This window comes from Notothenia rossii, assembly GCF_949606895.1.
Source record: "Notothenia rossii genome assembly, chromosome: 9".
In the NCBI taxonomy this organism is placed as follows: domain Eukaryota; kingdom Metazoa; phylum Chordata; class Actinopteri; order Perciformes; family Nototheniidae; genus Notothenia; species Notothenia rossii.
Genome location: NC_136907.1, coordinates 27649207 through 27676861, shown reverse-complemented (window position 1 = coordinate 27676861; position 27655 = coordinate 27649207). Strand labels below are relative to the sequence as shown.

Below are 27655 nucleotides of genomic sequence, written 5' to 3'. Positions count from 1 at the left end.
AGCGTTGTCTGTCCAGTCCAGTTTATTGTTTAAGTGCACTCACAGGAATTGGTAGCTGTTCACCACCTCCACATCCTCCCCTCTGATGGTGATGGGGGGCCTCTTCCTGCTCCGCCTGAAGTCCACCACCAGCTCCTTAGTCTTCCCGTTGTTGAGCTGGAGGTGATTGTTGTCACGCCTACGAAGTTCTCCACAAGGACCCTTCAACAAGAATGGTGACAGCACAGTTCCTTGGGGGGCTCCAGTGTTGCTCAGCAGCACAGCAGACACGCTGCCCTGCAGTCTGACATACTGAGGTCTACTGGTGAGGTAGTCTGTGATTCAGGCCACCAGGCTGTGATCCACCTGCATCACTGACAGCTTCTCAGCGAGCAGGTGTGGCTGGATCGTGTTGAAGGCGCTGGAGAAGTCAAAGGACAGGATTCTTCGTGAGCTGTGCGGCTTCTCCAGCTGCGTGTAAGCTCTGTGGAGCATGAAGAGGATGGCGTCCTCTACACCAATGTTATCCTGGTAAACTGTAGAGGGTCCAGGGAGTCACACACGTGGGGTTTGAGGTGCTGCAGGATCAGTCTCTCAAAGATTTTCATGATGGGTGAAGTCAGAGCTACAGGTCTGTAGTCTCCTGGAGTGCTGGGGCGTGTCTTTTTGGGCACCGGGACAATGCAGGAGGTCTTCCAGATGTCAGGCACCTTCATCAGCTTCCAAGAGAGACTGAAGAGGTGCTGAAAAGTTCCTGCTAACTGTCCGGCACACGCCTTGAGCACCCGGGGGTTGGTGTTGTCTGGCCCCCTTGCCTTCCTCACGTTGATCTTAGAGAGTTGATTCCTGACTTGTCCGGTGATGATTATCAGAGGTGTTGTAGACATATAACACATTATTTTGCTTGCATTTATGTACTTTTTGAGACACATTTCTACAATAATTCAGAAGGTGTAAAGTGCAAACTCAGACACAGCAATACAAACAAAAAAAGTTGTACATTATTTGATTTTTTACACTCTACAGGAGGGCTAAGGGAGGAGTCACAAAGAAAGATAAAGCACATTTAAGTCCAGTTCTGATGGCACTGTAATGCAGCCCTCCTCTATAACAGTGAGTGTGTGGATGGCAGAGATGTGGTGATGCACAGCCTGGAGGATTCCTCTCCTCTAATTGCGCAGGATGATACCGCAGCTCAGCTACAGCTTCACACTACAACCCACCTTAAAACAGTCCCTCTAGTGCTGCATTCAGGCCATCCTTGAAAAACAGGAAGATACCACAAATCTTTTTCGACAAAAGTCAGAAATTTGACGACTTGTCAATAGATAGAATAGAATAGAATTGGAGAATGAAACCGTCTTTATTGGTCCCTCGTCTTTATGCACACAGTGAAATGTAGTATCTACTTTTTACCCATCCCAGTGCTAGGAGCAGTGGGCAGCTATTGCAGCGCCCGGGGTCAGATCCTGACACCTTTCATTTATTTAAATGTTAATCTGTAAATATAGATTAATGTCTTGTTGATGTGTGTACATACAATGTAGAGATATTAAATGGATATATAAATAAATAAATAAATAGATATCCGCCATAAGTCATCTTTTGTCTGGTATTCATGTATTTTAGGCATGGTCCTTGTTTGATAAATACTAATAATACAAACACTAATTTATCCGAACTGTTTTTGAACCATCACAACGTTTTTCATCACAACTACAATTCAGGGTATTTTTAACTACCTATTTGATTTTGCCATACTTTGGTGGGGAATGTAACATATTCAACTGTGAAGTATATTGTGAATGCTTACTATAAATTATAACACATTTTGCCTTCTGTTTTATGATGAGCCTACATATTTTTGTCAAGCTTTAAGTCAATGGTTAGTTAGTATTTCTGTAGATAATTTTACTGCTTTTAATTAGGCCTATGTTACTAGTAACAATTTAAGATATTATAATTATAATTATTATTATTATTCATATTCATATTATTATTACAGCAGGGTTTCTTTCCAGCTGCCATGAGGACACTGAATTCGTTTCATTAAAAGGAATTTAGAAACTTCCGAGTATTACCGTATTCAATGAACGCAACCCTCCAGTTTTGAAACAGACAGCACTGTTGACCAATCAGCGCTTGGACCTATTCCTACGCCCATCAATGAAACTGATGCGGAGGCGGGGCCTCGGTTAAAGGGGCTCGCTTGGTTACACTGCGGCTTCGTCAGCTCTCGTCACATTGGCGCAGGTGATCCGTCTCAGGATGCGAGAGGAGAGCGGAGGAGAGGGGCAGAGAGAGGGGAAAGCACCGATGGGAAAGTGTCCGGGGCTCGGTTAACAAGAAGACAGCATCCGGTCCTCTTCAGTTCGTCCTGGGACACTTGGAGATGAGAGATTCACCGAAAGGGGCACTTTGAGATATGATGAGGTTTACTTCTGGTCGGCAATAGTACTATGATTTGGTATGTGGCCACTTTGATAGCAAGTGTATTCAGCACCCGAGGAACGGCCGCTCAAGGTGAGTCGAAGTGCAGAATTTGCATCCACACCGCTTACTGGGCAACTTTTAACTCAGCCTTTTTTCTTCTAAACCTGCTTTCCCACACCTGTCTGTTTGCTAACTTTGAATATATCTCTGTTAAAAATGACATACTTTACGTCGTGAAGTTCATGCGTGTTCATCACCTGTGTGGAGCCGGGCCGGTGATGAGGAAGCACCGCTGATGAGGAAGCACCGTTAACGGTTCAAAGATTTTACACAGCTTAGCAGGGACGATATGTCAACATTTTTGGAGATAAGACAGCCGTTTTACCCAACATAATATTGTATGGACATGTGTGCTTTGTGGCTTCATGATGTTGCAGTGTGTTAGGGTTGACATATTCCATCAATGTTCAGTTTGCTCTCCGGAGCTTCAGGACGTGTTGCCAGTGTGCGGCTGTAGCAGCAGCCGGGCTCACTGAGCTGCACACCGGCTGCCAGCGCTCCATTAAACGTGAAGGCCAATGTGATTAGCATGATGTGCGTGTGTGGATGACATTAAAATGCTATGAGTGGATGAACTTCTTCATGGGGAGCTGTTCCTGTAAAGCTGAGTGTGACAGCCTGCGTCCGTTAGAGGGAGCACTTCCTGAGGCACCACGTTAAAATGATTTATAATAAATGAATTATAAAACCATGTCAGTCATGTGTGATACAACTTTGAACACATATATGATGACTTCATGAGAGTTTTTTATTTATTATTTCTAGAACAACAGACATTTTGGTGCCCTAGGCGAGATTATGATTTGGTGCCCCCCCCCCCCCCCCCCCCCCCCTCCAAGCACAAAGAATACAAAAAGACCAATACACTACAAAAACTGAAACGTATTCATTATTGTATGAACATGTTTTAATTGGGGGGTGGACGTCACATCCTCTAGGGGGGTCCGGGTGTATGCCCCCCCACAAATATTTGTTTTAACATTTTAAAGTAAAATGCTTCAATCTGGTGCACTTTGAGCAGAATTACTAGAGACTATAGATCTAGGGGGTGCAACTCTAAACACCCATATGAAAAAGATCGGTTTACATTTTAATAACGAAATAAGTATGTGAACATAACCAATAACCTACCATAGCCAATAACAAATAAATGTAACATATTTAATTTTTGTTGTTCATTTATATTTTATTTTACCTAGTTAACATTTATTTATTCATGCATTTTTTTAAATATCTCCAGTTTTAAACGATATTTTTGGTTCTATACTGTTCTATAGTATACATTGGAATGATTTCAAACCTGTTTTTATTTATCCTAACAATTATAAAGGTGTGCCTTGGAAATATTTGTTTACATAAATTGTGACCAAACCGTTTGAGACCCACTGAGACAACTTAGACTAAAGTCAACTATCTAAACATTCAAGAGTCCTTTACCTCACTGAGCTGTTATCAGCCTCAATCAAACAACAATCCGCTGTACCGATGCGCGCCCTCTCTCTCTCTCTCTTGCTCACTCGGAGGCTCGCTCGCACTTTGGCTGTGAGCTGCGGGCGCCTGATAAGTCAACATCCCCCACTTTCATCACTTACAGCGTCCATCGTACAGGGCAAATGAAAAGTGTAACCGGGGTGAAAAGGTTGTTACCTTGACTTAATTATGAATGTTGTTACATCAAGGCTGAAAATTAGGATGAGCCAAACAGTCAAAAATGTTTTTTTACCCTCCCAGAACCACCAGCGCAGCGCCCCCCCCAGATCTATGCCAAAGAACGGCCCTGCCCCTATAGAATCAGTTTCAGCATTCACAATATTATTGATGCAACTCCTAAATATTCTCATTATCATTAAATTATCTGCTGATCATTTTCAGTTTTTCTTTTTTTTATACTTTAAAATGTCAGATAAATGCAAGTCTTCCCAAAGGCCCAAAATATTCCAAAGCCGAAAAGCTTCATATTACTATCATAGGTTACTAAGGAAAGACGGAGATATTCTGAACCCAGTGAATTTTATGAGTTATTCCAAAAATAACTTGGATTTAAAATTAAAACCTCATTTTCTGATCCATTAATCAACTAATTATAGCTCTAATCATAAATGACATCACTTGTAGTTGGTAGACCCATGTGGTACTGTGTGGACTGATAGTGTGTGATGTGTGCACGTGAGCTTGTCTCATTGGTGAGAACTGCGATGTATGGTGAGAAAGGAAAGCTACAGCACCCTGCCTTAAAAAAAGAAGAAATCCCCTCATGTTCCATAGAGAGGGGAGATGCAGGAATCCAGAACAGCTGATTAGATGACACAGAAAGATGCGTTTCATGGTATGAAATAGCTTTCCAGTTTTAAATGTTTGCAAATGCAGGTTCACATATGTTTATTCTCTCTGGGTTGCCACTTGGCTCGGCTGGCTCCACAGTTATGTAATGCTCTGCCTAAAGAGGATACACTTAAGCATCGTCTGGGAAAAGAGGGAGACTTAGGGAGATGTGTTTAAGCGGCTTCCCTCCTCTCCTCCACGGTTGGGAGAGCAGGCAACTTGGCAGAAACACTTACTTCCGTGGAGGAGCGACTGAGACTGGCCCAGCCTTAAGACTCTCCCTCAGTCAGTAACTGGTCATACATCTGGCCCCTGTCTGAGCTTTAACACACCCACAGTGCTCTGCAGCATCCACGCTGTGCACACACACACACACACACACACACACACACACACACACACACACACACACACACACACACACACACACACACACACACACACACACACACACACACACACACACACACACACACACACACACACACACACACACACACGCACGCCAATTTGTGTGGCTTGTGTAGCCACATTTAATGATTGATGAATTTTGCAACATCTTCACTGCAAGAGCGTTTGAGTGTGTGTGAACGGGGAGAGATGAGGGGGCAGCAGCCGGTATAGACCAGTGCCGTGTTTACAAACATTGCGGCGCATGAGGGCAAAGATTCAGAGTCACGTGAAGTCACGTTATAGGTTGAATTTTTTTAACGGGGTGTTTTACATCCAATCACATTGCCAGCAACAGCCGTGGTCTCGACCATGGATGTATAATAAGAACGGTCTCGACCGGTCTTGACATAAAATCTCGCAACCTATAGGTCTTAGACCGAGACAAGACCAAGACCGTTAAAAAGTGGACCAAGACCGGTCTCGAGTACTACAACACTAGCCATCGCCGTTGTTATGAGACAAAGAAGCTTCACACATTCACTAGAGGGGTTTTTAATGAACTATTTTATGTCTTCCAACAAAACAAGAACATCTCTTCAGCTTGTGTTAACCACAGACTTTATTTTAGGCTTTTTACCACAAACACGTAAAAAAAACCTTGATTTTGGACGCGGGAACCGAAAGTGGTAAAATTCGATGTCATTTCTTTTTTTTTAGGACTTCATGGCATCTCTTGCCAAATTTGTTAGGCACTTGCTTGATCTTTGTAGTGTGTCTGTTGGGCTCTTTTGCATGGAAGTGTGGGCTGGTCTGTGCTCAAAAGTAGCATTTATGTTTGTTTGGACTGACTAACACACACACACACACACACACACACACACACACACACACACACACACACACACACACACACACACACACACACACGCACACACGCACACACGCACACACATCAGCATCCTTCTGTCCTAGCGCTGCTGTCTCCAGCTGGCAGAGGCCTCGACTTTTGCCACAGATAACCTGGCCCTGTGCCAGACCCCCTCTCTGTCCTCCCCTCATCTCGGGTGTACTCCTCACCTTGTTTCATCCCTCCCCCCTCTCACTTTTTCCCGTCAGGGAGAGGTGGGAAGTAATTAAGTACATTTACTCAATACTGTAGTACACATTTGAGGTACTTACTTTACTTGAGTATTTCCATTGAATGGTATATTACACTTCTACTCCACTACATTTAAGATAAGATAAGATAAACTTTATTATGCCAACAGATTTCCCGTAACTGTATGAGGTTAGTTAAAGCAATAATATTAAGTTTAAAAAACAAATACTAGGCTCAACTAAATATTATTGCCTTCAACTAACCTAATACATTAATGTGACATTTCTTGACATTATACATTTAATTAAAGTCAAACTTTCAGTGTTTTCAGTGTGGAATCAGGGCCTCGCCGCCCTCCCACCCTCTTTCCGTCCCTCCTCCCGTCCCTCTTCCTGTCCCTCTCGTCCCTCCTCTCGTCCCTCCCGTCCCTCCTCTCGTCCCTCTTCCCGTCCCTCCTCTCTCCCGCTCCGTCCTGTCACTTTCCTGTTCCACACACTCTGGTGAACACACTCATGTCTCTGCAGGTTTCCCGTGGCTCGCTCCTCATGGCTGGGTAGCCGAGGGAGAGGAACATGGTGGGTTGTGTTAATGGAGGCTCAGGGTGCTCCACAGCAACCGTCTGCTGCCTCACGCACACACACTTGTTACCCCTACCCACGGACACACTCACACAACGCATACACACACATGTCAACATGCCCCTGGGGGAGCTGTGTGTCTTTTAACCAGGATCTGAACATATGCCCACTAACAGGCTGCCTGCCTTGCCTAAGTTGGACTAATTATGATTAAGCTGTGAGATAAATGCCACTCTGTTGCTCAATAAGTACATATGCCAGAAAAACGGCAAGAGCGATGGGGGTAGAGGAGGAGGGGTGATGCTTTATTGTTTGGATCATAGAAGAAAAAAACGATGGGAAAATAGCTCTTTCATTTTTGAAAGATTTTTACCATATATCCTTTGCTTTGTATCAATTTAGCACAACACTGACAGCGTCACTAACCAGCAGCTCAAAGAACACACAGAGTAGCTTACTTTTCGCCTACAGATGCACTTTCCGCTTATTTTTTCTTGAAGATCTTCTTGAGATTGTGAAAATTATATTCTGATTTGGTCAAGTGTGTTACAGACTAGAGGGGGAAGTAACTGGGTTAAGAAGTATGTAAATAATCATAACACTTTAAACTAATTTCAGGTGATGACTTTTTAAAGCTTTTGAAAGGAAAGTGACCTCTCCTTGTTGTTAGCGTGAGTGGGAGGATGTGTGTGTGTGTCGTGGTGAAAGCACATATGTGAATAATTTGCTCTCGCTATCTGTAGAACATGAGTGTTGCAAAACAGTTGGTAACCATATTAGCATCATCATGTGTATCAGCGGGTGTTTTTTTTTTTCCACCTTTTTTGGGGTGTGTGCCGAAGCGCTTAAGTAAAGCCATGATGCAAATTAAAGTGCTGCAAGACCTGCCATCAGTCTTTAGAATTTGAAATGGTCTGCAAAGGCTAAAATCCCAAAGGGTCCTCCAGAGAAAGTTTCTCCCACACACTCCCTTGGCTTCAACTCCACCATTGGACTCCTCTGTTTGCTTCTGTAACATAGTGACATCACTATGTAAGACTCACACTGCTATTGGCTAGAGCTCCAACAAATTTTACGTGATGTGCTAAGGAGCGGGAAATCTTTGACACATCTCTAAGCGATTGACCAATCACAGCAGAGCAGGCCAGCTAACCAATCAGAGCACACTGGGCTCTGGTTTCAGACAGAGGGTGAAAAGAGGTGCTGCAGCACAGGCAGTATGAGAAAAATAAAGAGATTTTTGAACATTAACGCATGGAGACATGTCCCAGTAGAGACACATAGTACAAATAAGAACCTGAACATGTGAATATTATCACATTTTGAAACTGATTTTGTTCACATTACCAAATTAGTCAGCTTACAAAACCATAAAAAACCTAAAAAATACAATTATAAAAATGTTGAACAGGTGATTCATTCTTAATTATAAGCAGATCAATTTAGGTATGTATTGTTTATTTCTGTGGTGTGGTTTCTGTTGTTGCCATGGTAACATGGTCACATGCAGTGGCAAGCTAAACATGTCCCCCCCCCCCCCCCCCCCTTCCCCATGCTGCTGCTGAAGTTGTGCTTATTTTGGAAACAGTGTAAGTGGTGCTAACCCCCCACTGTGTGAAAACACCTTTACATCTCTCTGGGAGTTGGATTTAATTGGACTACAGTTAAACCTGACTGTGGAACACGTCTCCGTTCCACACGTTACACTGAGAATCTGCAGAGCTGTAACACTTACTCAGTTGATTGAGTTGTTGATGAATGGAAGATTAATTGGCAACTATAAGTTATTTTCTAAGAATAATAGCAAAGTGTCTGCTTCCAGCATACCTTTAAAGCTCTGTTTGTGCTTGAGTGAAATGAGATTCATCCAAAGCTCAGGAAACTTTGGAATTGGGTTTGTGATTCAGGGATGTAAATTTGGTGTATTTTTAGATGGTGCCTAATTAATTTAATCCTCAGAAACCTCCCTGATATCCCTGCTTTTTAACGAACCCCACAGTGTGATGACCTGATGGCTGTTCTTCCTTTGAGTGGGTGGCTGCATGGTGAAAACAAAGCTGCTGACCAAGAAAAATAGAGTTTGATTTAAATCCTGGGGATGTTCAGCATTTTCTCACTGTTGCAGTCGTGTGTTGAATGATTTGTGTGGCTTTGATCTGGCCTTTTATCGATCTGATACCTATCACTGCACTTAATGACTCAGTGACTCGACATATTTCAACGTAAATCTTGTCTGAATCCCACCCCTGCACTATATTTTTGCCAACGTTCCCCTGGACTTTGCGAGTAGCTGCCTTTTTATGGAAAGCACTCTTTCCATGTCAATTATTTTTGCTACTGGACTTCAAAAGGCTAATTTCCATTCTGGAGTGTACGTGCACTTTAAAGTTCAGTCTCTTACACTTGTGTGAAAGTGTGTGGGGCCGACCAGAGTTGAAATTAGAGTTAGAGTGAGATGGCCAACAAAGCTTCAGATAAAATGATTCTCCAATTCCAACCTTCGACTCTGAGGATTGAGGCCACAGATCCTGTTAAAATCAGAGGAAGCATCTAAGCTTAGCTTCTTGCTCTGTAAAAAAATAAATAAAAAAATCCAACCTTAACAGTATTTAAGATGGCAGTTTTCATTGTGATTGTTAAAGTTGTCCTCTGGGATTCTGGAGAAATATCCACTTTGTCGGTTTTCCCTTTACAAAGTGAGGGCCTTGCATGATCATGGATTTTTTTTTCAAGCACAAACTGAATATTCACAACATTTTACAAAAAGTATGTAATTTTCCAACATTCTTCATTGAAGTTTGAATTTGTCCACACTAGTTTATAGGCTACACATGGAATACAACTAATCTTTTATTTATTTTGTCGTCAATAAGAACGATTGGACATAATAATAGGACACATCTACAATTTAACCCTTAAAGCTGCATTCACATGATAGGTGGTACCGTGATAACGCTCTGCTCTCTGCTGACGTTGCCATTGTGTTTCTATGGTGAGAGCGATGGCCCCCCTTCTAGCGCTACCCTCAGCATCGCACGCTGTTCAAAATTGTCGCTGAGCCCTGCGCTCAAAGTTCAAATGATTTCAACGTCAAAACTTGATGTAGTGGCGCAAGTTAGCAGAGGAGGTAACCATAGAAACAAAACGGCAACGTCAGCAGAGAGCAGAGCGTTACCACGGTACCACCTATCATGTGAATGCAGCTTTAAGGGTTAAATTGTAGATCTATCCTACATCTACATCTGTTTTGGCCGCAATACTCTGCGCCCAACGTCGCAGTGAGCAAAGAGCTAATTGCGTGTCATGTGAATGCAGCTTTAAGGTGCTCCTTTCTGCAGGTAAACTTACCATTAGAAAGGAAAAACTCCCTACTCATGTAATGACTAACAGACCACAATTATTTACTTGATTATAATATAATGCAAAAAAATTAAAAATTGTCACATTGGAGAAGCTGCACATTTCTTCTCCATGGTTCATATGTGTGTGCAGTGTAATCTGTTGCTGTTCCATGTACAGAAGCCTCCACTCCCATTGATCTGAAAGCAGCCCCCCTGTTGTTAAGGGCAAATGGTACACTTCATAAAAGTCACCAACCTTGAGATGGCAATCATTCTGCTGTTTGGGCCAGGGAGCAGTGTGTAGGGGCTGCTGCCAGGCCCCGGGCTCCCAGCAGCCCCTGTTCAGGTTCACTGAAGCAGGCTGTGAGCTTTTTTGGCTCGATGAACCGATTTGAAACAGATTGGCAGCCAAAGAGGCTCCATGTGTGGTTTGAGATTGTTACCGGTTATTTTTTCAATTATAAATGGGCAGTCCGGAGAGTGTCGGTGTTGAACTCGGGTCAATGTGTTTGTATTTCAGTCCAGTTAACCCAGAAACACTCGTCTCATGTTAACAGCATGATTATTATGCGGCCATGTTTAAGACTTTTTTACAGATGTATCACTGAGAATGCTGTTTCCATCTGATATGCTTGTAGAGGTGTTGGGATAACAGATAAGATTATATACAGTATTATGACTCAACTGTATTTTCCTGACACCTTTTAACAGAGTAATCTAATTTGGAACTTAAATGGACTGAATGGGTTTAGTTTTGATTAGTGTATTTAAATCAAGCTATACAATATTATGTACCTGAAGAGAAACATAAGTAACGTTACATTTCATTATGTTTTAATTGGTCGTCTTTAATGGTGACATCATTGTTGTTGTTGGTTGCCAGAAGTTGCCATAACTTTGACTTTTTGTTTCAAACCACATTTTTGCAATACTCTACTGAAAGGTGCTGGCAGAGCATATATGACAATGATATCTCAACATCACATCACCACAGTTGTAAGTCCCGCTGGCTGATCTGCTACAACAGGCTTTTTAGTCTTTGTTATGATAGTTTCCATCCGACAGAAACGGCCAAGACAAGCCTTACATTCAATTTCTACAGTGACGTCACCGGCGCTTTTGTGAGATGTTGAAATATTTTAAACATTCATTGTTTGGTGTGGGCACACAAAAAAGGCGCTGGACGTGACTTGTGTTCTTGAAGCGGCCGCAAGGCATGAGCTCTGTTCTCATTGGAATCTAATGAAAAAAGACGCTGGCATTGAAAAAAATGTTCTCTAGCTGCAAAAATACAATTTTCTTATCAGGACATTTATTTGTTTGGCTCAAGCTTCACTGGGTCCCCTAATGGAAGGCTCTTAATCAAAACTATACTTTATTAAACCAATCCATATTAATGGATGAAATAATGCGTACAACACTGGACTACTAAAATAATGGATACCTGCAGTCCTGTCAAAAACAATGGCAGAGTCAGGTGTTTGGGGTGTAGTTCAATATAGATAAAACCCACTTTCTAGTTGTTTCTTAATAGCCTCTTGGCTCCCATAAAGACAGCTGCTTTCTTTAATACAAAACATATTCCCTACTTAACACCTTACAGCTACTCCTTCCATCTGTGAGGGACTTAAATAGATTCAGTGGTACTTAAACATAAGTCTGTATGATATACTGATCACAAAAGAGTATATGATTTGATCAGACCTTTCAGCTCAGCACTTGAGAAGGTATTGCTCTGTGGTATTTGTTCTGAATAAACTGTACCAGTGTCATTTAGCTGACTCATCTTAAGCTAGTAATTGCTGTATCTCTTCTGCTGCAGTCAGGATAAAGTGTGTGCACATCATCAAAATATTGTCCGATTGCATTGGCTACTTGTAGTGCTCCTGTGGTGTTTACATTGATTAATCTATCTTAGTTTGGTTCTGCTGTAGCACTAGACTTAAAGCAAGAGATATTTCACTTTAGCTGCACATATAAAGGTGTGTATCTTTTCAACTGTTCACTGTTCAACTGCATTCTTTTTCATGCTTGAGGCTCTAAACTTTGAGCATGATGCTGACCATGCTAACATGCTCACAATAAAAACATACTGAGGATATAATGGTTATAACTAAACTTCTTAGTTGCGATGTCGATAAGTAAGTGTGCGGTGTCCCTGACACATTACAAGCCAAAAGAAAGACTTACCTCACCATCATCTGGGCTCGACCAATAGCTGATCCTCTCTCAGCAGATCCACCTTCAGACCCTATCTTTGTGGTTCAAAGAGCTTTAGCGAACTGGTTTGTTTTGAAATTGGAATTTGGAATTTGATTCGTGATCAGCACAGATCCACTTCACTTCCTTGGGAATCACCACATTGAACCAATCAACAGCACTTTGGCCTGATCATGACGCTACATGATAAGGATCACCGGTCATTTCATTCATATCCTAGGAAACATGAAAATCTAGACCAAGGTGAATGGAAATCCATCCGATTGTTTCAATAACCTTTAACACCACAAAAGTCAGAAGGATTTCTCCTCTGGACACTTTAGGGATCTTTAACAAATGTCATTAGAGCCCAGCCACCAGCATGTGTAATAAAACACATCACATTTTTTATTTCACCGAGCACACTTTATTAATGTTTTTAGAAGCTTTAGAAAAGTGTGGATGACAGACAGAATAGAAACCCTTGATTCAGGATGCTGTGTTATTCCTGGTGGCACGGCAAACTAAGGTGATGGGCAAAACACCCTCAGCTGTTCATTAACTTGCCCAGTGGATTGATTATCAGCCTTTCTTCTTCTTATTTGGAGGGTTGTGATGAATGTTTTGTAATTTTACAATTGGGGAAAAAGGAATATTACTACTTGTGCACCTTCCAATCAATCTGAATTTTGCTTACGCTAATTAAAGTACAATGCACTTCAAAACATAATCTACTTGCCTTTCCATCCAATTTAAAAGAGTGTTGTTCCTTGATATCCCTTTCGAATTACGTATTGTTGCTCTAGGGTTATCTTAGTTTACTGGTAACATTTCTCTGTGCAGAATTAGGTTTTTTTGATCAACTTTTTCCTTGAATGTCCTGTAGATTAAATGCGTTATTAGGACATTGTTCACAGATCTTTGGGATTTCCAGTTGGGAAGACAGATGTATCAGATTGGGAGGGGAAGCTTTATTGAAGTATGGAGCAACTGTGAAGGACACCATTCAGGTGCATGAAGAATTTAAATGAGGGCTGTTAGTTTCCCAGCTTAACTCCTCACATCACCCCGGGGTTAGGTAAGGCCAGTCTAACACAATGCTGAGACACCTTGTGTGGCCACCTCTCTTTTCAATAAGAATGATGATTGTGAATTATGTAAAGTTACGGCATATTGTTGCCTTTTTCACATTTAGTTGTACAGCAGATAGAATGATCAACGACCCAATATGTCCGTTTGGATATGGGCCAATGAATAAATAAATTCAACAATAGCTAAGATATGTTGCCAAGAAAACTTACATTTAAACATTTTTGAACAAAAGTTTGGTTTTGCCTCCGTGGACACAATGCTGTTTTGTGTGTGTGGGCCACTCTTCGTAGTATTGGTGATCGATGGTCGGACAGACACGACATGATTTATTAGATCCATTTTGTAGCCTGCTTGCTTCTGTGCTTGTAAAGAAAGACAGCTGTTTCTAATCATTTATAAATTCAACTTTTATGTACCACTCTGATTAATTAATTTTAACCCTTCTGTGACCTCTCAGGCTTAGCTGTGTAAACATGTTGAAGTGTCTGTTTCTCCTAAAATAAGCATGTTTTGGGTGCGGGTTTTGAAAGGAGCATTTCCAAAATGTTTATTCATACCAATACCATCTTCATTCTGAGGGTTGTTAGTGCAGCATGTGTCTTTTGGTTTCCTGCTCCCATGTATACATTCTCTGAATACCCCCTCCCCCCCCTCCACCCCCAGCTGCCGGCTTCCTGCCTGTCTCATTTTACAGCCCGGCCTACTGATGCAGCACAGTCAGCTTCCTCCACGCCGACATCTCCAGACCCATTAAACATTCATTGGATAGGGCCACAAGATACCTCAGATAGCCTCAGCTCTGCTAATCTAAATTCAGCCCGAGATATAAACTTCACACCCTAACCCTGATACTGCGAACCAAGAGGCAGGTTCTATAGGCATGGGTTGTGTATGGGTTCAATAATAATATATATTCATACAGCAGACAAACTGATGGATATTGGTGTGGCACAGAAACTGACACATGATCCCCTCGCTGCTCTACATGGATTGATACAGTTTTCCATAGAGAATTGTGGTTGGCAGTAATTAGGCCCAAAATCTTAAAAGCAGTTTAGATTACCAGGATGTTCCCTCTTCATTCACTGAAACAACTGAAACGTTGACTTTAATTAAATGTATTATGTCAACAAATGTCACATAACTGTATTAGGTTGTTTGAAAACAATAATATTAAGTTGAACATGAACTCTTTTTTTATTTAAAGTTAATATTATTAGTTTCAACTAACCCAAACACCAGTGGCGAGCCGTCAGGGCCCTCTAGGCCCTCTGAGGGCCTAAGATATTCTAAAAAATAATATTTGAAAACATTAAAACATTTATATTTTATTTATTTATATACATTTTTCATTAGTTTTACCAAAATAACTTGATTTAATTGTATTTACAATAACATTTCCAAATAAATAAATCCTTCGAATCTGCCTGTTCAGTTTCTGTTGGTATGTGAAGGGTTAAATGCCGTCTCTGCGTTACCGTGAAGACGGGAGAGCTTGTTGGTCCCTCTGTAGATTCACAGAGGGCCAGCTATAGTGACTCAACGAGAGAGTAATGTCAAATGACAGTACAATTGACCAATCTTATCTTACCTCTAAATGGGTGGGCTTTATTATCGCGGGCTTTATGACAAGTTCTGCCCGCTGTGAAGTTAACCGGAAATAAGCTGCGCTCGGATTCCCTCGACAAAAAGCAATGGGATCTTTCCATAGGATTTTGGAAAATAGCTCGAAATAAGGTCTGTTGAAAACGAACCTAACGATAGATTTATGATCGATAGATTTATGATTAGCATAAGTTCGTTCATGATGGCTCACTTCAGTGATAGTGATGACATCGTTGCGAAATGATTAACCGAGTCATTTTCCAGATTGAGTTACAATGAGAAACTGGAGTGGCAAAGGATCAGCTGCATGACCCCGCCATCAAGTGCTTCATCCAAAAGGACAGGAGGATGGACTTTGTGTTTAAATGAAGTGTCAGAGGGCCTGGGTATAAAACTCACGGCTCGCCACTGCCAAACACAGTTATGTGAAACTGTTGACGTAATTCATTTATTTAAAGTAAATGTCTCAGTATTTTCAGTGTACATCTGTACTTTCAGTGGAGTTGTAAGTGTCAAGGGGAGAACACTGAGGCATGAACTCAATTGCACGACTCAAAACTCAGACTCAGATAGCGTTTCAAAATAAAGACTTTACTGGAATTTGCACAGTAATAAAACAAGGAAAACAAAACCACTCTTTCGAGGAAAACTATAATGCGATCTATAGCATAGGTCCGTGAAAGGTCCGTGAAAAGGTCCGTGAGGTAAGCCGATACGTGGTCTTCGTGAGACAACGAACTGACAATTAACAGGAGGGAGCTAACACAATATATACACAGGTAAAGGGGACACAGTTGGAAACAATCAGGGCGGGGAAAATAATCAAGGACGCAGGAGACAGAAAAGGGGCGGGGAGCGTGGAGGCCTGAAATGAGAGGAATAAATAATTAAGGGTATAGACATAAAGCACAAGACAAAGGGACATGACAACTCTAACATAAAGAATAAACTTTCACAATAAGTTTCTTGGACATGACAGTACCCCCCCTTCTAGGGACGGCTCCTGACGGCCCAGGCTCCTCTGAGTTGAGGCGGTCAAAATCCTCAATGAGGCTTTTGTCCACGATGAAGCGGGAAGGAATCCATTGCCGCTCCTCAGGACCATAACCCTTCCAGTCAACCAGTAACTGTCGCCCTCTACCCCTTTTCCGACTAGCCAATAGTGACTTGACCGTGTAAACCGGACCTCCATCGATCATCCGGGGGGGCGGGGGGGGTTTGACGGTGGGAACCATAGCGCTCTCCTTCAATGGTTTTAATTTCCCTACATGGAAGGTGGGATGTACCTTCATGGCCCTGGGAAGCCGTAGTCTCACTGAGACTGGGTTTATGACCTTGGTGATGGGAAAAGGACCCACAAACCGGGGAGCCAGTTTTCGGGAGAGTACGTGGAGGGGAAGGTCTCGTGTAGAGAGCCAGACTTTTTGGCCTGGCTGGTATACAGGGGCTGGTCGGCGTTTTCGGTCTGCTGCTCTCTTAACCAGTTGTGAATTCCTGCAGAGTATCTTCCTAGCCGCAGCCCACACGCGCCGACAACGCCTGACCAGAGCGTGGGCAGACGGGACCGTGACCTCCCTCTCCGTGGCTGGGAACAGTGGCGGCTGGTAGCCATAAACACAGTGAAACGGGGACAGGCCCGTGGCAGAAGTAGGGAGGATGTTGTGTGCATACTCAACCCAGGTGAGGTGCTCGCTCCAGGAGGATGGATTCCGGGACACCAGGCAGCGCAGGCAGGTCTCCAGTTCTTGATTTAGGCGCTCTGTCTGGCCGTTAGACTCCGGATGATATCCAGACGAGAGACTGACCGTGGCACCGATGAGGCTGCAGAACTCCTTCCAGAAGCGTGACACAAACTGGGGGCCCCGGTCGGAGACAATATCCTTAGGGAAACCATGAAGCCGAAACACATTCTGCATCATGACCTCCGCCGTTTCCTTAGCTGAGGGCATCTTTGGCAGAGCAATGAAATGTGTCATTTTGGAAAATCTGTCCACTACCGTGAGAACTGTGGTTTTACCTCTAGAGAGGGGCAGGCCAGTGACGAAGTCCATGGAGATCTCTGACCAGGGCCTGTTGGGAATAGGGAGTGGTTGTAATAACCCTATTCGCGACCTGGAAGAGGTCTTGTTTCGAGCGCAGATAGGGCACGCCTCCACATACTCCTTCACCTCCTTCTCCATGGATGTCCACCAGAAACGTTGTTTAACAATGAACATAGTTCTCTTGACTCCGGGGTGGCAGGTGAGCAGCGAAGTGTGAGCCCAGTGGATCACCTGTGGTCGCTCGGCCTCCTGAACAAAAATCCGGTTAGGCGGGCAACCCCTTGGTGCAGGAGCTCCAGCATTGGCACGTATTACCTCCTTTTCTACTGGCCAAGTCAGCGCTCCTACCACCCGGTTCAATGGGATGATGGGTTCCGGCTCCTTGGCTGCAGGCACAGGGTCAAACAGACGGGACAGAGCGTCAGGCTTGACATTCTGAGACCCCGGCCTGTAGGAAAGAACAAAGTCAAAACGGTTGAAAAACAAGGTCCACCTAGCCTGGCGGGAGTTCAGTCTTTTGGCCTTTCTGATGTACTCCAGGTTCTTGTGATCGGTCCAGACCACAAAAGGATGCTCGGCTCCCTCCAACCAATGCCTCCACTCTTCCAACGCTAACTTCACGGCCAGCAACTCACGGTTTCCCACGTCATAATTTCTCTCTGCCGGGGAGAGCTTCCTGGACAGGAAGGCGCAGGGGTGAAGTTTGTTGTCCTTCTGTTGTTGCTGGGAGAGGACCGCTCCCACCCCCTCGTTGGAGGCATCCACTTCCACCACGAACTGGCGAGTGGGATCCGGCATGGTAAGTATGGGGGCAGTGGTGAACATCTTTTTCAGCCGAGAAAAAGCCTCCTCAGCCTGAGGAGACCACACAAAAGGCACCTGAGGGGACGTGAGGACATGAAGAGGGGCTGCAATAGCGCTGAAGCTCCGCACAAAACGTCTGTAAAAATTAGCAAAGCCTAAAAACTGCTGCACTTTTTTGCGAGAGTCAGGGGTAGGCCAACAGGCTACTGCGCTAACCTTCTCTGGGTCCATCATGACCTGACCTGGGGAAATGATGAAGCCCAAAAAAGTGACTGTTTCCACATGAAATTCACACTTTTCAGCTTTGACAAACAACTTATTTTGGAGCAGTTTCTGTAGAACCAGGCGGACATGTTGTTTGTGGGTGTGAAGGTCAGGGGAGTAGATCAGAATGTCGTCCAGATAAACAAAAACGAAACGGTTCAGAAACTCCCTCAACACGTCGTTGATCATAGCCTGGAAAACTGCAGAAGCGTTTGACAATCCAAACGGCATGACCAGGTATTCATAATGTCCTGAAGGGGTGTTAAAACCCGTCTTCCATTCATCGCCCTCCCTGATCCTGACCAAATGATAGGCGTTCCGCAGGTCTAATTTGGTGAAAACCTTGGCTTCCTGAAGCTGCTCGAAAGCGGACGAGATGAGAGGGAGGGGGTACCGGTTTTTAACCGTAATGTCATTGAGAGGTGAGTAGTCGATACAGGGCCTAAGAGACCCATCCTTTTTGCCCACGAAAAAAAACCCTGCCCCTGCTGGGGATGAGGAATGACGAATAAGCCCTGTCTTGAGGGAGGCATCAATATAGTCCTTCATGGCCTCTTTCTCAGGTCCTGAAATTGCATAAAGTCGACCCTTAGGAATGGGAGACCCGGCAATCAAGTCAATAGCACAGTCATAGGAGCGGTGAGGAGGAAGAGCCAGAGCTTTGGACTTACTAAAAACTTCACTAAGGTCGTGGTAGCAGGAAGGAACTGAAAGTACATCCGGAAGATATATTTTTGGGACTGTATCCTGCCTAACACTCCCAGTGTTACATCCCCTGTCAATCTCTGCTACCTGCTTAAAACAGAGATCAATGCAATTCTTTCCCCACCCCTCCACCCTCCCAGATTGCCAATCTATGTGAGGGTTATGAAGTTTCAACCAGGGAAACCCCAAAATGAGTGGATGTTGGGCTGAGTTAAATAAGTGAAAAGACATTGTCTCATGGTGGTTATCATTACATCTTACTTCTAAAGGCTCCGTTTGGTGAGTCACTTTAAACAACAGCCGCCCATCGAGAGCACTCGCTTCAAGAGGCTGGGGTAGAGGTTTAGTTTTTATGTCCCATTTTTTAACTAAACCCCAATCCATAAGACTTTCGTCCGCCCCTGAGTCAATGAGAACACCATGAGTAACTACATTGTCTCTGATTTTTACCTGGATCCGGGTCAGGGTGCGAGGAGGAAAGTCAGAGGAAGAGATCCGGCTCACCAACGTACTCCTCTTCATTGGTGAGCCTCCTCTTTTACCGGACAAGCCGCTTGTGGGTGTCCGCGCTGCCCGCAGTAGAAACACAGACCTTCCTTGAATCGACGCTGACGTTCTGCCAGCGACAGCTTGGCGCGGCCCAACTGCATTGGCTCCTCCACGGAGCCAGGGGGCGCTGTTGTCCGGAACGCAGGTGGTGAGGGGTGACGGGGCCTCCAAGAAGAAGTAATATCCAGCGGCGAGCGTCTCCTCTGGAGAGGTGGATCAACCGCATCCTTGGATTTATTCCTTCTCCTCTCCGTCAAACGATTGTCTGTACGTAAAGCCATGGATATGACAGAGTCCAAATCAGCGGGCAGATCGAGAGGCGCCAGCTGGTCTTGTAAAGAATCCGAGAGACCGCTGACGAAAGCGTCAAACAATGCAGCGGAGTTCCAGCCGCTGTCGGCTGCCTTAGTCCGGAACTCGATGGCGTAGTCAGCCACACTCCGCTGATGTTGTCGCAGCTTGATCAGAGCCCGAGCTGCTTCCCTGCCCGGCGTGGTTTGATCGAAGGTCTTTCTCATAGTGTCTATGAAGTTTTCCAGAGACCCGCAGATAGGCGAGCCTCGGGACCATTCTGCCGTGGCCCACGCTGCTGCTCGGCCGGAGAGATGAGAGATCATAAAAGCCACTTTGGAAATGTCCGTGGGAAAAGCAGCCGGTTGGTGGTGATAGTGTAACTCACACTGCACGATGAACGGCCGGCAGCCTTCTGAGTCCCCGGAGTACCTTTCGGGTGGAGCCAGACGCATGGAAGCCCTGTGCGGCTCAGTAACCCGGTTGGGATCGAATCCGGTCACCGCTGGAACCGGAGGAGTCGTAGGAGGAGAAACAGCCTGCAGGTGAGTGAGCACACGCTGAACCTCTGCTGCCAGTAGATTAACTTGGGTCGTCAACGATGTTTGTAGTTCCCCCTGGCTGCTGGTTAGATCCTGCACTCCCTGCTGCATGGTGGCCATACGCTCCTCTTGTTGCCCAAGACGTTGGCCCTGAGAACGGATAGCGTTCTTAATCTGATCTGAGTCGGCTGAGTTCATTTTGATGGTCAGTTCGTACTGTCAAGGGGAGAACACTGAGGCATGAACTCAATTGCACGACTCAAAACTCAGACTCAGATAGCGTTTCAAAATAAAGACTTTACTGGAATTTGCACAGTAATAAAACAAGGAAAACAAAACCACTCTTTCGAGGAAAACTATAATGCGATCTATAGCATAGGTCCGTGAAAGGTCCGTGAAAAGGTCCGTGAGGTAAGCCGATACGTGGTCTTCGTGAGACAACGAACTGACAATTAACAGGAGGGAGCTAACACAATATATACACAGGTAAAGGGGACACAGTTGGAAACAATCAGGGCGGGGAAAATAATCAAGGACGCAGGAGACAGAAAAGGGGCGGGGAGTGTGGAGGCCTGAAATGAGAGGAATAAATAATTAAGGGTATAGACATAAAGCACAAGACAAAGGGACATGACAACTCTAACATAAAGAATAAACTTTCACAATAAGTTTCTTGGACATGACAGTAAGAGAACTACGGCTGGCATAAAGGGGAACAGTTCTTACCGGTTAATAATCTTGTGACAACACTTGTGTTACCGATTCAACCTGACATTTCATGTGCTTTCCAAGGTACATGTGTTCCCGCTGTGACCGCTGCCGCCTCCACACAGCTTGTTGACTAACTGTAATGCTTCTGAAGTGTAGTCGTTGTTGCGACTCACAAAGAGCTTACGAAGAAATAACCACTGATTACCACTTTTTGGTGTTACTGTACTGCAAATTGGCCCTATGTTATTAACAATGACTAGCGATAGGACTGTAAACCCTTCGTGTCTCTGTTCGGTTTTGGTTTGGTTCCATTGTCAGCTTTTAAACCAACCCAGATGAACCATACTAATTTGCAAATGGACCAGGTTTCCAGTAGCCAGTGATAACAGTTTTACGTTAAAGGGCTGCTGTTTGGCTGTTAACATTTTCTCATCTTGTTTCTCTGATATCTGAAGGTCAAGAAGTCCAGTTACTAAAATCCTTAATCTGCTAAAAAAAAAAAACTAGTTAAAAACCACCAATCACAATTCGGTCTCATGCTTAATTGATGATGCCGTCGTGGCGAGCAAATGACAACCTTGAAAGAAACGACAGATTTTGTTAATATTCAACTCGACATTTGAATGCTGAAATGTTACATATTGACCTTTTTAAAACAAGCTGTATTCTTTTAAACAAACAGCTGTATGTGCAGTAGCTTTATCCCTGTGCACATTTCAGTATCCATGACTCTCAGATAGATCATCCTGCTAGCCTCTGCTTCCAATGTCTCAAGTAACAACTTAATTAGCCAACTGCTGACGTGAACTTGTTATCTTTCCATCGAAAGGTCAGATCCTTCCTGCACAGCTAAGGAACAATGCAGACACATGAGGCATCAATGGAAGGCTCTGACAGTTCACTGAAATAAAGTAAATATCACAGAGCAGCTTGGAGAGGAAACAGTGTGTCTTCTTCATATGTGATTGTTACAGGAAGAATGTAAAAAAGGAATGACAAATGGTGAGCTTTCTGGAAAGAGGAAATCTGTCTGTGTTCAGAGCAGGGAGAGTGCACTGTGGACATGAAGTGAGGCGGGAATAGCTGTCATGTCTAACTAGAGACGTATTAGGGAGCCGGCATTTTATCTCCTCTAGCACCAGGTAAAATGTGCTTACTGTGGAGATTGGACAGAAGCATTTCACAAATACAGGATTTGTGTCCAATATATCTGTCATGAATCCTGCTGTTGAACATCTGCTTCAGTTGTAGTGTATTCACCTCTTCTCCTTCCTTAAAAAACTAGGCGTCTATTTATATTATTGTGAGTTAAACTGAAGGACTTAATCAAAAGACAGAGTAGAATATAATGATTTCCTTGTGGACGATTTCAATGTGTGGCCTTGTTATCCGGTGTGAACCGATGCCATGACCCTGTCAGAACTATGACATAATGTTACTGACTAATAAGCAGCTGTACAATTGTTGGCATCTCTCTAACAGCCATAGGCTTATAGATGGTGGGTGGCTTCTGAGCTTCTTCCTTTCAAATTAGAATTTGACATTTCTTTAATGGCAAATACAAGTCAGGTCTGTGGAGACAGATGATGACTAATCGCAGAGATAACATGCCATCATTTAATTCTACCATGTTATACTATAAAGAATAGTTTTACTCATGCAGTCCTCTGAGCCAGATCAGTAGACACAGTGTAGACTTCTTCAAACAGTATCTTTTAACTCTGTAATAGCAAGTAAACTTACTTTTGATAAGCTTTTATCATGCATCACATATTCACAACACAGATACAATGTACTGAATGCTTGTGTATGTGTGTGCATACGTTCAATACAGATAAAGCATACTTCTGACCTTTTGTGTTTACTCCGTTTCTCATTCGTCGGTGGCGTCTTTGGCTTTAATCCAAAAATAACTTCAGCAAGCTACACAAAGCTGATATTTACACTTTATCGGATGTCATTTAAAACTGTATTTTGTGTGGTTACACACATGAAAGACTTCAAGGATGAGGACTTAGTCTGTCCTGAGCCTGACTAGAGTATATGAGGCTAAACAGTTTTGAGTGTGTTTTCAGGGGGCGATCAGCAAAAGCAGTAATTTTGTCAACAAAGACATGAGGCCAGTTCCACGTTTGGACTGTAGATCTAGTCCAATATGCTTACACAAGAGAACTAACGTTGTCATGACATGAAGAGACATACAGAGCTATGACTGAAGCAATGTAGAAGGGAACTGCCATTGATTTGTATTCACATCTACAACCAGTTTACTGAAGGATTCTGATAAAAGCTTACATCAAGACTTAAAGTAATCTTTAGAATCAGCCAAAAAAGAGCAGCAAGTGGGTTTGGCTGAAAAGAGAGGAAACCATCTGGGCCTCATAGTCAACTCGTTCATAGCTGAGTTGAGTATTTGCAGAGATACATTACTAAAAGCATGAAGGCGTTTTACTAGAACTGTTATCTGTTCTAAGCCTGTTGTTGCTGACATGCTGTAGTATAAGGAAACACCAATGTAATGTTGCAAGTAATCCAACCAATTTGATTCTTTTCAGAATGCTGTTTGTTTTTTTGTCTATGAAGCCGGGCAAAGTTTCTTATTTAGAACATTTCTATTGCCGTAAGTAAATCAATGAACAGTTTGAAATGGCAGGTAATCCAACAAGCTTTTTAAGAAAATAGCAATCTTGTTTAACCTTCAATTCAATTTGATAACAGTTTTTCTTGGAAACGTTCTGTATCATTTAGCAAATTCAACTTGGACTGGATTTTTTTTGATTCCAGTGAGCTATACTTGTGTCCTCTGAGCCTTGCATTGCATTTTTGAAAGTTTAAGCAGCACTGTCAGAACAATGGAGGTCACGATAACAGACATTTAGTCCATACATATATACCACTCTTGATAACAATTTGATAAAAAAAACTAAGATGAAAAAGGTAATATTTGTATTGTATTAGTGGGAAAACTGTATTTATTCATGCTTTTACCAAAGAAAGATGGCCATATTTGTCACTATAATGTCTTTAAACAATATGGAGCATAACACAAACAGAGGTGTTTGTATATGCTATTTGTATTATTTACATTTTAGAGTAATCAGGCGGACATGTAAGATAAATTCTGAACTGGAACTGATGGAAATCACAGAACACCACACAAGGCGCAGGTAGACAGGAGACGTTGTAGAGCTTCAGCAACAGACACATTCCATAAACGCTGCTATAAATAACAGCCCATCCATCCAGAGCGACAACAACTGTTAAGTGTTGAAGACAGTATGTCATTCGTCGATCAGTCCATCACCCTTCACACCCTTGACTTGAATTATTGTAAACTATTTCTGTGGCTTATGTAATCCCCCATAACCAGAGAGAAGGACCAATACATCTGGAAGGAATAACGGCAGCTCTAACAAGTCACTGAATCCAAACTGCTCCAACTGTTGTCCTTTGTTTGTGTGTTTAAAGAAAGGGGAGGCAAATTACAAAATGAAAATGCCGTCTCTTCCAAGATGTGACACAGAAGGGAATCTTCAAATGTCATTTTTAATGAAAAATCTCATTACATCTGTATATACAATCAATACAAGACAGAGTTCTGCCTATACAAACAAACACTAAAGACAACATGTACCACTAGCAATGGTGAACATGTGAAGTAAAAACAGGTGATATCTTTTCTTGTGTAAACATGTATGTTATTAGTAGTTTCCATTGTTTTAAGTGTTTATTTACAACTTTTTGCGCCATGTGGCTTGTCAAGACAACACCTCTAGTTTAATCATGAAGAAAGCTAAGGTGCATTTTAGTGACACAATTTGTGTCCAGGTTTTAAAATATGACTGCTCATTAGTATTGATTTCTTTAAATTGCATGTATTTATGGTTAGTAACCAAAGACATTTTTTTTTGTTGATTTGTATTCAAGATATGTGTTGACACATCCATCAGTCAACTTGCACATTAGTACTGTGTAATTGAAATGTTGCATTAAGTGGCTTCTCCTTGGTGGGAAGTTATGCTATAGGCTACAGTATGGCTGATGTGTTACTGGGGAAACAAGGAATGGGTTCCTGAGATCATGGTAGAACTCAAGACCCTTCAAACGGTTTTTAGTCTGATTTTGGTTTTGAGTCTTGATTTCTGAAATGTTGGCATTAATGGCAGTGATAAGTGCTAAATGATTCTGCTGTAACTCATAGTAACCTTTTTCTTTTTCTACTAAGGAACTAATGAATGACTTTTCAAATCTATGTTTGAGACTTATATCGACACTCCTTGTCCTGTGTGCTACTTGTAGCATCTGGTGCAGTTAGGAAAACCAACCACTGTGGTCACTCCTTCATTTGATGACTATGTTCCCTCTATTATGCTAAGAACATCTTCAATACTTAAATTAATGGGATGTTATGGTGACCTGTTCCCAGTGTCTTTAGAGAGAAACATGTGGGGAAGACTGATCCCCTCGGTCTACATACTGTAGCATCCTCTTCTGGCAGAAAGGCCCAGGCAGGGTGATGGGCAGAGTCTCCCTCAGGCTATTAATAATAAAAACCCTCCTTGAGCTTTTTTAAATGTTTCTGTGACATCCATTTCTTTACAACGTATCACACATTTTATAAGACAGATTAGCATTTGCCTTTTATTTATCTACCTGAGCTACTTCATACTTATTTGACAGTGTTTTTTCACCATTACAACCAACCAGAAATACTTGCCCTCCCACTTTGTCTGAATGAGCTTCACCGCTAAGTCTGACAGCCGTAGTGAGAGGAGGACGATGGGTGTATGGAGATAAAAGTCACACACTCCCAAACAACAGCAATGTCTGCTGGCTGATCTGCTCAAACAAATGAGCTTTCAGTCTTTGTTATGATAGTTTCCGTCTGAAAGACAAAACATTTCTTAAATTCCTTCATGGACGTCATCAGCGCTTTTCAAATATGTTCATCCTTGAGAGTTCGGAGCGAATTCAGAGAAACAGCAGAGCGCTGAGAAAAAATACGCCGGGTGCAACGCTTTATCTCCAGGCGGACGCACTCTACATCTCCTCTTTATAAACAATTGAAAAAAGATGCTGGTGCTCAGAATAAGGCACTATGTGGACACAGGCCCTGGAGCTCCTAATGCATTCTGACAGCTAAACAGACAACACATGTCCATTTCTGAGCAGAATGCATCTCTACAAGGCCAGCCCATAATATGCACCATTATTTTTTCAACTAAATAATTTCTTGTTTTAGAAATCATGTGCAGATGCAGCATGGTAACTGATTTGTAGTTGCTGTCAATTTATAAATATCACTGAGTCATTAAGATGAAATAAGGGCTTATACTGAAATGAGTGATGCATTGGGTTGCCCCCACTTATATGGGAGAATTCCTGAACTTGAGGGTCCGCTGATCCTCCCTCAGCCATCTGCCCTTAACTCCAGCCAGTCAAACATAGTTAAGAGGCTCAAAAACACTTATCTGTCCTCTAGGTAGAAGCCTGCTGCAGCTTTAGAAGTAACTTGCAGTACATTTAAAAACAGGTTCTTCGGACAATGTTTGCAAGAGTGATACTTGGGGTATGTGTTTCTAAAATAGAGATAATTTATAACACATTTTTAGCTCTCTTGTTACTACTGTCAGTATTGAAGAGTTTTCATGTGCTGGAAAATTTAAACTACTATTTATAGCTACTATTTGAAAACCTAACCACTCCGTCACGGCTGGTCTTTGCTTAGTGAAATACCTTAAATGGAGAGGGAAATAACTCTGGATAGCACATTTTACAACATTATTGACTTAATGATTTCAGGGATATTAAAGTGTTCAGAATTTGATTTACCTCAGAAAAAAATATATGCTGCACGATTAACAGATATCGCTTTATCATTGGAGGTCAATCGGAAAATGTATTTTTGGGACCAATGGCGTCATGGACTATCCCATCGTTTGGCCACTATGAAAATGTACTTTAATGGCCAACTAATTTCTTTGGGACTTGTGTGGCGAGAATTTTCAACGCTGCATTATACAGCTGTTCTATGATTGGTTAAAACGACCCCATGGCGATTCTAGGAATAGATGGTTACCTTTTTGATGATAAATAAACCCATATTAATTCTTAAAGTGATCATATAGGGTTTTTATTTGAACAAAGTTGCATGTGTGAAAACTCAGTGTGTCGTAGTGTTCCAGTCCGTAACACAGACTGCTTTGCCTGGACGGGTACCGTTAGGGTGAACAGTACCAAGGCTGAATCATCAGTGCAGCTATAGTGAAGCAGCAGCTAATTGGTGGAATTTGTTCCATTACATCAAGGGATGGATATCTCAAGTTATTTATTTGGTTGCTAACAGAATCTTTGACACTTTTAGCTCTGTGGCAGAGAACACTGAACTCTGACTTTCATGCAGGATTTAGTATGGACACAGACAATAATCATCAGCACCAGGGAAAATGGGTCATAGAGAAGGACAGGATTAATGGAGGAAATCCGTAGTGGACATTCTGCTGACAGCAACACTGTGATACAATTGGCTGACCTGAAGTCTGTCTGGTTTAAGCAAAGGGTCACCTTGACAGATGGCTTCAGCTGTTTGCTTAGACATACAATACAGATAAATGTCTATGAAAGTCAACAATGTTATCCAGACCAT

General features: G+C 42.8%; 1 protein-coding gene across 6 annotated transcripts in view; it reads left to right on the top strand.

Moving 5' to 3' along the window:
- Positions 1-2234: 2234 nt before the first annotated feature.
- igsf9bb (immunoglobulin superfamily, member 9Bb) overlaps positions 2235-27655 on the top strand; it is a 196905-nt gene continuing 171484 nt past the window's right edge. For all 6 annotated transcript variants that reach the window (XM_079647624.1, XM_079647621.1, XM_079647623.1 and 3 more), the window contains exon 1: positions 2235-2502. In XM_079647624.1, the coding sequence (XP_079503750.1) occupies positions 2439-2502 (64 nt within the window). In that variant the 5' untranslated portion in view covers positions 2235-2438. The remainder of the gene's footprint in view (positions 2503-27655) is intronic.